This window comes from Protomyctophum parallelum (assembly GCF_964188405.1).
Source record: "Protomyctophum parallelum genome assembly, chromosome: 2".
In the NCBI taxonomy this organism is placed as follows: Eukaryota; Metazoa; Chordata; class Actinopteri; order Myctophiformes; family Myctophidae; genus Protomyctophum; species Protomyctophum parallelum.
Window position 1 is genome coordinate 44,046,840 of NC_139699.1, and position 10,000 is coordinate 44,056,839.

The 10,000-nt window shown below is 44.6% G+C and overlaps 1 protein-coding gene across 1 annotated transcript in view; it reads right to left on the reverse strand.

The window, feature by feature from the left end:
- ush2a (Usher syndrome 2A (autosomal recessive, mild)) overlaps positions 1–10,000 on the reverse strand; it is a gene marked incomplete at both ends in the record, with an annotated part of 385,038 nt that overhangs the window by 62,151 nt on the left and 312,887 nt on the right. The window contains 4 exon segments of the mRNA XM_083759320.1: positions 1,844–1,980; positions 2,861–3,078; positions 8,738–8,880; positions 8,882–8,901. Of these exon segments, the coding sequence (XP_083615446.1) occupies positions 1,844–1,980; positions 2,861–3,078; positions 8,738–8,880; positions 8,882–8,901 (518 nt within the window).

Consider the following 10,000-nt stretch of genomic DNA (forward strand, 5'->3'; position numbering starts at 1 on the left):
TGGGGGTCCCTGAACCTTGAGACCCACAAAGACGCCCCCAGGGGGGCGACACAATCACAACAAGCCCACCCCCGTCAAAAACGGTTGAGAAATGACAGAGTTACCATTTGGGGGTCCCTGGGGGGTCCCAGGGGGTCCCTGGGGGTCCCTGAACCTTGAGCCCCCCAAAGACGCCCCCAGGGGGGCGACACGATTCCAACGAGCCCACCCCCGTCAAAAAACGGTTGAGAAATGACAGAGTTACCATTTGGGGGTCCCTGGGGGGTCCCTGGGGGTCCCAGGGGGTCCCTGGGGGTCCCCTGAACCTTGAGCCCCCCAAAGACGCCCCCAGGGGGGCGACACGATTCCAACGAGCCCACCCCCGTCCAAAACAGTTGAGAAATGACAGAGTTACCATTTGGGGGTCCCTGGGGGGGTCCCGGGGGGTCCCTCGGGGTCCCTGAACCTTGAGCCCCCTAAAGACGCCCCCAGGGGGGCGACACGATTCCAACGAGCCCACCCCCGTCCAAAACAGTTGAGAAATGACAGTTACCATTTGGGGGGTCCCTGGGGGGTCCCTGGGGGTCCCTGAACCTTGAGACCCACAAAGACGCCCCAGGGGGGCGACACAATCACAACAAGCCCACCCCCGTCAAAAACGGTTGAGAAATGACAGAGTTACCATTTGGGGGTCCCTGGGGGGTCCCAGGGGGTCCCTGGGGGTCCCTGAACCTTGAGCCCCCCAAAGACGCCCCCAGGGGGGCGACACGATTCCAACGAGCCCACCCCCGTCCAAAACAGTTGAGATTTGCACCCTAAGCAAGGGTTTAAGACAGTGGCCAATGGAGAGGTGTCTTACATCTTTTCAGCGTAGGACCCGCCTTCTGAACTTTCACCCCCTCACACAAATAATCCAAGAGAGAGAAAAAAAAAATCGAGACCAAAGACATAGGTTTTGAGAGAGAAGGCGTTTTGCAATGAGAAAAAAAAAACTTTCATTCGCAAACGAAGGAAAAAAACCATTAAAAACATTTTATTTAGCACAACACATATTATTATTACCCAAACATTTAGTAAGTATTTTGTTTTATGTAGTTTAATTTTTAATTTTTAATTTTCTTTAATTTAATTTTTTTTAAATTTTTAAAAGTTTTGTTCTCAATTATTTTTTCTTTCTTTCAAAATCTTATTTTTTTTTGCTTGCAAATATATTTTTTGATTGCGTTTTTAATTTGTTTGAATAAAAAATAGTTTTTTGTTCTGTTTAGATTTTTTCTCTCTCAAATGTTTTTCTTTTGTTTGGTTAATTTTTCTTTTGTTTGGTTAATAAAGAGACAAATGTAACTCCATAGGTGCCCGCATGCCCATACATAGACACGCTTGTTGGGTATGGGGTGCACGGTGCACCCAGTCTACTTACTGAGCTGCCAGCTCACATTTACACTGGATGACAGCCGCGAACAGTAGGTGTGTGTGTGTGTGTGTGTGTGTCTGTGCGTTGTGTGCGTGCGTGCGTGCGTGCGTGCGTGTCCCTGCATGTGGGGGGCTTGGTTAGAGTTATTCCCTGCGTTGGAACGTCAGGCATGGAGGCAGGGAATTGTGGGAAGGGCCCTGGAGTATAGTGGGCCATGGGCGGTGTGTGTGTGTGTGTGTGTGTGTGTGTGTCTGCGTGAGTCTGTTTTTGGGCCCCTCACTGGTAAACAGATGGCTCCGACTCCACAGGCAGAGTCCAGCATTCTTCACATGCAATGACAATGAAAAGTGTGTGCTCGCGCGTGCGTGCGTGCGTGTGTGTGCGTGTGTGTGTACGTGTGTGTGTGCGTGCGTGTGTGTGTGCGTGCGTGTGTGTGTTTGCGTACAGCACCTCTACAGTGAGAGCAGTGACAGCAGAGGAGTTCAGCGTCGGGTCTTGTCGATGTTTCTTATAAACCAGTCTGTACTGGGAGATCACTCCGTTAGGCTGGGACGGTGCAGTCCACCTCAGATGTACTGAATAGGCACCTGGTGCACACACATACGTCACACACACATACGACACACACACACACACACGACACACACACACACACAACACACACACAAACTTTGTCATTCATGTATACAACATGCAGGGGTTTTCCCAGAACCGTCTATACTTCCGCACTTTTTGGATTTGGTGTCCAAAATGCGGAAGTGCAAACGAGCGCTCAATGTTAAATAACGCCCAGACTGCCGGGGTTTCCTCGTCATAACTTCACGGGTCCACTTGCAGTTACCACCTCTTACCACTATAGGGCCCAGTGCATGTTCAACGTTGGAGAGCTGCACTGGGGGGGCTTGCTCTGGGGTTGGTTGGTTCTGGCTTGGACATGGGTTAACCCATTCTGACCCGAGATCAGATTCTAAAAATGTCTTCTACATCCTGACAGTTTTCCATTCTGACCTGAGATCAGATTAAAAAAATGTCTTCTATGTCAGTCGCTCTTCGATTTTTCAAAAATAGCAGATCTACAAGCTCATGAGCTTGTAGATCTGCTATTTTTCAATAGCTAAAGCACGTCATGATGCTAACACCAAAATGGGGTTCCCGTTCAGAATGGGTGATAGATTAGTGTTTTTGTAAGACTACGCCTCCCCTGTGTACATCAGTACATCCCACTGTTTCTCAACCAACCAATGGTCCATTGACTATACTAACAATTTACTGAGAGTGTACATTTGTACACTCTCCCCAATTTAGTCGTTATGCAACTCTTTACCATTATAGAAATGCACGGCAGAAAAGCAATGGCACCTAAAAATGGACATGACCCTTGTATTGCAACAGTAATCAAGCGGCGGCCATTTTGCTTTTAAGTTACACCATCGTTTGGTCAATTCAGTCCGCGATGTATAAACTTACTGGTAGGTGCGACAATGGGTGGAGCCATGTCTTCTGGTTCCGCCTCTAAGGTAATGGCCGAAGCCCATTGGCTGTAAACGGAGCCTTTGGAGTTGAGGGCAACAACCCTGTACTCGTATTGGCTGTAGGGCTGCAGGGTGTGGCTTGAGTCTATGAAGTCCAACGGGCCATCGGACCAGATGAAGACCAGCAGCTCCTCTTGGGTTGATGCGGGGCGCCTGGCAGGAAGTGAACACAGCAGTGTTGTCAAATGTATATTTTAGTTTCGTCATATAGTCTTTGGAATGAAACTAGTTTTAGTCACATTTTAAAACCTGGAATGTTTTAGTGTTAGTCTAGTTTTAGTCAACTAAATGTCATAAGATTTCAGTCAACTGAATCTGCAGTACTGTTGATTTAGTCGACTAAAATGTATTTTGTTGATGCCATCGTAATGATGATTTTACACTTATATTTATATTTAAATATTTTCAGCATGCAACCAAGTGTAAAATGACTTATACTGGATCTCTTGTCCACTAGTCCCTTCCTAACCATGCATTTTAGTCTAGTTTTCATTTGTTGACGAAATTGTCAATATATTTAGCTTAGTTTTCATTTAGCTTCCGTCAGTGGAAAAAGGTATAGTCGACGAACATTTTTCCTCTTAGTTTTAGTCGTCGAAAACAACACTGTCTGGAACACAGTGAGTCATGTTCTCATTATGCATTCATCATTCTTTTCCTAATTATATAAATAAAATAAATTTAAACAAACCTCACGTTGGAAAGTCAACCTGGTGCAAGCAATCAGAAACAAGCGCCTGATGCAAGACCGTGAATGTGTTGGTAAAGTCCCATTGTTTATATGGGTCAGCCTGCATGGGTCTCATGACACAAGGCAGGTGTGTGTGTGACTGTGTGTGTGTGTGTGTGTGTGTGTGCAACACTATGCAAATCTCTGTTTCCTGAGGACTTAGAGGGTTTAGACTGCTCTGACCCTGCATACAGATCACACACTGATTGGTCAACAAGCTGGCCACGACCTTCAGCATCCAGCATGCATTGTACACACTTATACGCGCACACACACGCACTTGCGCATGCACCCACACACATACGCAAACTGTCACAAACAAAATATTTTGAGTTTTCTATGATAACGAATAAGGTATTGCTCGTGTTCACAATTTCCATAACTCTTTTGAGCTCCTCCAATGCATGATGTCATGTGGCCGTTTGTTTAGAGCCTAATTAAAAAGAACCTGTCACCAGCCTATAGTCTATGGACTTCATTAAATAAAGAACCTGTCACCAGCCTATAGTCTATGGACCTCAGTAAATAAAGAACCTGTCACCAGCCTATAGTCTATGGACCTCAGTAAATAAAGAACCTGTCACCAGCCTATAGTCTATGGACCTCAGTAAATAAAGAACCTGTCACCAGCCTATAGTCTATGGACCTCAGTAAATAAAGAACCTGTCACCAGCCTATAGTCTATGGACCTCAGTAAATAAAGAACCTGTCACCAGCCTATAGTCTATGGACCTCAGTAAATAAAGAACCTGTCACCAGCCTATAGTCTATGGACCTCAGTAAATAAAGAACCTGTCACCAGCCTATAGTCTATGGACCTCAGTAAATAAAGAACCTGTCACCAGCCTATAGTCTATGGACCTCAGTAAATAAAGAACCTGTCACCAGCCTATAGTCTATGGACCTCAGTAAATAAAGAACCTGTCACCAGCCTATAGTCTATGGACCTCATTAAATAAAGAACCTGTCACCAGCCTATAGTCTATGGACCTCAGTAAATAAAGAACCTGTCACCAGCCTATAGTCTATGGACCTCAGTAAATAAAGAACCTGTCAACAGCCTATAGTCTATGGACCTCAGTAAATAAAGAACCTGTCACCAGCCTATAGTCTATGGACCTCAGTAAATAAAGAACCTGTCACCAGCCTATAGTCTATGGACCTCAGTAAATAAAGAACCTGTCACCAGCCTATAGTCTATGGACCTCAGTAAATAAAGAACCTGTCACCAGCCTAGTCTATGGACTTCAGTAAATGAAAGGAAAGACGTAATCTGGCCGATATAATGCCCTTGCTGCACCCCTCACTTCACACAAGTGTGATTTGTTCATACTGTTTGGCGTGCAGACCTATTTATAAAACATGTAGCTCAGTTAATGTAATATGAATGGTTTAAAGATGGAGTGCCACATTTTTTCCAGTTTTTCATGTGTCTATGAGGTGACAGTACTTCATTAGACACCCCGGAGTCGTTTGTATGTGCAATGGTGTATTAACTTTGTATTTAGGGTTTCTTCCTGGAGGCTGAACCCTTGACAGTCAAACGGGCCAATGAAGTAAACAGTAATATAGTGACATCACATTATCAGCCCCTCCCCTAACCGCTCCCCCTTTATCATACAACTACAGCTGTGGGTGCGGCTTCAGTTCAGGTGGATCACCACCCATCACCACCCACCAGGCAAACCAGGCATACTTAAGGCTCAGTAGCCCCAACCACACCAAAGGGTCACCGTGCAACTCCTTGGGTCCAAACGGTTGCAAGGAGTTGACTCTAAAACCGTCTTGACCCTTTGGTGTGTTTTTTGCCATTGAATTCCACGCGTTGAATCACTAGGGTCAACGTGCAACAAGACATATCACACCGCAGGGACAACGCTAAAACCTTCTTGACCCTTTGGTGTGGTTATAGGGCTTAAGGACGGTGTGAATTCCTTGCTGACTCACACCACAGGGGGTATACAGGCAAATCAGGGAAAGTAGTATATCAATGATTACGGGGAGGAAATGGACACAGCCTTCCTTAATGGGGTCTGCCTGTGGAACACCTCCCGCAATCAATCATTTTCATGCAGTGTAATGTCTTTACATTTTTTTATACAATGTATCCTCCAAATAGTATAATTGATTTTGAATACTTTTATGCTTCAAACTGTACATACAGCAGCACATACAGAATATCACTCCATTGCTAGGGGAAAAAAATCACACAGCGGCCCTGCAAAATGTGATACAGTTTCAAGGTTTCAAGGTTCCCGAGGGAGAAATTTGTCTTGGACCCCAAGGACCCGCCCTTCGAAAGTTGCTACAGTGTACCTGCCGTGACTGTGCACCTCACTTCTGTGTTCTTCTGGCTGCTTTTAGGCACATACTCATACTGTATACTGTTTTGTACTTTAATGTGTTTCTGTGTTTTTAGTTATTTAGCGTTTTACTTTACTTATTTCCTGTGATTTTGTAGTTTTGTGTTCCATGTTTCTTATTTCCAGTTAGCACTGTGCACCTTTCTTTGGAAGTATGGTTTTGTGCTTTCCTGTCTGCCCCTGTATTCTGTACCTACCTTGTCTCACCAGTACTGTGATTATAGCCTATGTTTTGCACTATATATATATATATACTCCCCTGTTTGTGCAGTTCCTTGTCGGATTATTAGTTATAGTCACAGTTTTCTTGTCGCTCCTCTATTGTAGTTATCGCCTAGTGTTCCTTGTTTCCTAGTGTTTGTTATTTTCACAGTGCTTCTCGTGTCCCTTGTTTTGTTGGTGTAAATAAACACTTTGAAAGTATTTTTTTTGGGTCCTATACCTGGTCTCGAATCGTGACATAAAACAAGTTCAGGTGTTCTATGCACATGGCACAAGTTGCACCACTCATCAAATGTCACACTGTGGTTCATTCAACCAGCCTAACAAATCAAGCAAAAGGCAGGCTTTAGTACTGCTTTATCACGGCCTTCCTGTTTCCGTCATGTTTGACTGTAACAAAATGGAATGCTATGAAAAGCTCATCCATAACATGGCGGAGTACTATAAGCCAGGGGTTCTCAACCCGTGGGTCGCGACCCCTCGGGGGGTCGCCAAATTATTTTAAAAAGAAAAGTTTTTGTTTTTGTTTTTTTCAACCCTGCTATAATCTATATTATTATTATTATTATTATTATTATTATTATTATTATAATCTATATGTGGACCCGCCCCACAACCTGCAGGTTGGGGTGAAATCTAGATATGTGGCCAAACATTGGATTGTTTGAATTTATTTTTTCATGTCACATGAAAGCAGGGAATCATATCTTCAAATTGAGTAATGTCTTGCAGGGAAACAGCGAGTTGAGAAAACAGGCTTGAAAGGTTCACTTCTGTGGACTCCAACATTGCACCTAGCTACATGTTTAAGCATTTATTTCATATTTACATTTACGATTTCAGCTCTGATATTTATTTTTAGACATGCTATAGTATGTGAAGAGTCTATATATATATATATATATATATATATTAGACTATATTGGTTATAATGACAGACATTACAGCACTTCTCTGTGTGCCTTTTATAACCACCTAAGTTATAATGGTTATAATGTGCTGTTCCACTGAGTATAATAATGCATTATGACCAGCACTTATAATATGTTATAAACGTGGTTATACGTTGTTATACATGATTACAAATATTTATAACGAGTGTTTATAATACCTTATAAGCACATTATAATGCATTATAAAGATGACCTTGATTTAAAGTGTTACCAAAAAGTCTTCTAAATCCTGACAGTTTTCTGAAATGCCTATGTTTATATATGTCAGAAGAGCTCAATATTTCATGTCAAAGGACCACCAAAATTATATGTAATTGGCCACTGACCCCCATCTGAAAATATGTAGTTCCAGGGACCCCCCCGGAAGCAAAGATTTGAGTTAAAAACGTTTGCTCTGAAAGAATATATATTAAAATATCTGCGCCACATTTAAAAAAAATAGCAGACCTACAAGCTTATAGCGCGGCACTCGGTGCCGCGCTATAAGCTTGTAGATCTGCTATTTTTCAATAGCTAAAGTATAACATAATGCTTTAAAACACCAAAAGTGGTTCCCGCCCAGAATGGGTTAAGCAAACAAAGTGAACCGTCACATACTTTGATCTTTTAGATCTTCAAAGAGCATCAAACACTTTGATGGAGAAAGGTGTCGTTTTAAATCTTCAAAAGGCATCAAAGGGTGCAGGTCAATGAAATTATGTGAGATTTCTCTGTCAGCGTTAGAAACAGCAAAGGAAACAGCAGAAAGATGAGACTGACAAACGTTTTTACATTTAGATGAACGATAATGCAATTGTTATTAAAAAAACTGTTTTAATTGGGGAGTTTCTAATTTTAACATGGCAACTGTTTACTAAAAGCAATAACTCACAGGCTACCGTATATCATATTGTGAAGAAATGTCATGATTTTTTCACAGCCAAGGGCCGACAACCCCTTGGCTGTGAAAAAGTCATGACGTACCATAGCCCGTGGTGAGTTCTTGCAACCCTAGAACACTAACGTTGGTGAATTTCACCCTTAACAATATTGTAATTATGTGATTTTCATAATGTTGCTGATGTCTGAGGGGGGGTGCCTTCAGGATGCTCCCTGACGTAGTGGAAGGTATACGGTTTGTTTCCCTGCCCCCCATCCCTGCTTTTTTTCTACAGGCAGTGATTTGCCCACCATGGGCAGTTGATGCAATTATAGACTGTGCCTTCAGTGAAGAGTGAACCATTCTCACATGGGTGGACCAAAGGAGGACCAGCATATATTTTTTAAACAAATAAACCCCCCTTTTTTCCACCGATTTTGACACCCTATGATATATGTAGGTTTTTTTGTGAAATGTCATATTGAAATATTAAAGAATGTATTGTTGTAGGCCTACTTGGTTGTATTTTTGATGGAATTGATTATTATCGCGTAAAATATAGGCTACCCAATGTTAGTGATCTGGTGTGTGCGTGTGTGTGTGTGTGTGTGTGTGTGTGTGCGTGCGTGGCGTGTGTGCGTGGCGTGTGTGCGTGCGTGCCTGCGTGCATGCGTGCGTGCGCTACCTGTGTATGAAGTAGGACGTGATGAGCCCGTTGGCTTTGCGTGGGGGGCTCCAGTGAACATCCAGGACCTGGGCCGCAGACGCCGTTACGGTGGGAGGTGACAGACCTTCTGGAACAGCCTCTAGTGTCTGCGCGTACAAGCCCCTCTCCCACACCACAGCCCTCTGAGAGAGAGAGAGAGAGAGGGAGAGAGAGAGGGAGAGAGAGGGAGAGGGAGAGGGAGAGGGAGAGAGAGAGAGAGAGAGAGAGAGAGAGAGAGAGGAGAGGGAGAGGGAGAGGGAGGGGAGGGGGAGGGGGAGGGGAGGGGGAGGGGGAGGGGGAGGGGGAGAGGGGAGAGGGAGAGGGAGAGGGAGAGGGAGGGAGAGGGAGGAGGGAGAGGGAGAGGAGAGGGAGAGGGAGAGAGAGAGAGAGAGAGAGAGAGAGAGAGAGAGAGGGAGAGGGAGAGGGAGAGGGAGAGGGAGAGGGAGAGGGAGAGGGAGAGGGAGAGGGAGAGGGAGAGGGAGAGGGAGAGGGAGAGGGAGAGGGAGAGGGAGAGAGAGGGAGAGGGAGAGGGAGAGAGAGAGAGAGAGAGAGAGAGAGAGAGAGGGAGAGGGAGAGGGAGAGAGAGAGAGAGGGAGAGAGGGAGAGAGAGAGAGAGAGAGAGAGAGAGAGAGAGAGGGGAGAGAGAGAGAGAGAGAGAGAGAGAGAGAGAGAGAGAGAGAGAGAGACCTGCTGTTGGTGGTGGTGTTCAATCTTTGTGTTTACACAGACACTGAAAGCTGGCCATTCAATGTCAATGGCATTCAATGACTGTGTTAAAACAATGCTTGTGTTTGCAGTATATATACACAGAGCCTCAAAGCTGGACATAAGAGGGGCTCGCGCCCGCAAACCGGGGCCGACCAGGCCCGACAAACGCCGCCCTCATAAAGTACACCAACGGCACTGTGACGTTTTGCTGTGTCCTATATATACATACACTCTAGGCCTATACTGTCATTATCACTGCCTGACGTACAGCGGCCTACTGCCTGACGTACAGCGGCCTACAAGAGCAGTCCCACATTTTGGTGTTAGCATCGTGTCCTGCTTTAGCTATTGAAAAAAAGCAGATCTACAGTACAAGCTCATAGCGCGCCACCGAGTTGGCGCGCTATGAGCTTGTAGGTCTGCTATTTTTGGAAAAATCGAAGAGCGACTGACGTAGAAGTCATTTTTTAGAATCTGATCTCAGGTCAGAATGGAAAACTGTCGGGATGTAGAAGGCTTTTTTTAGAACCTGAT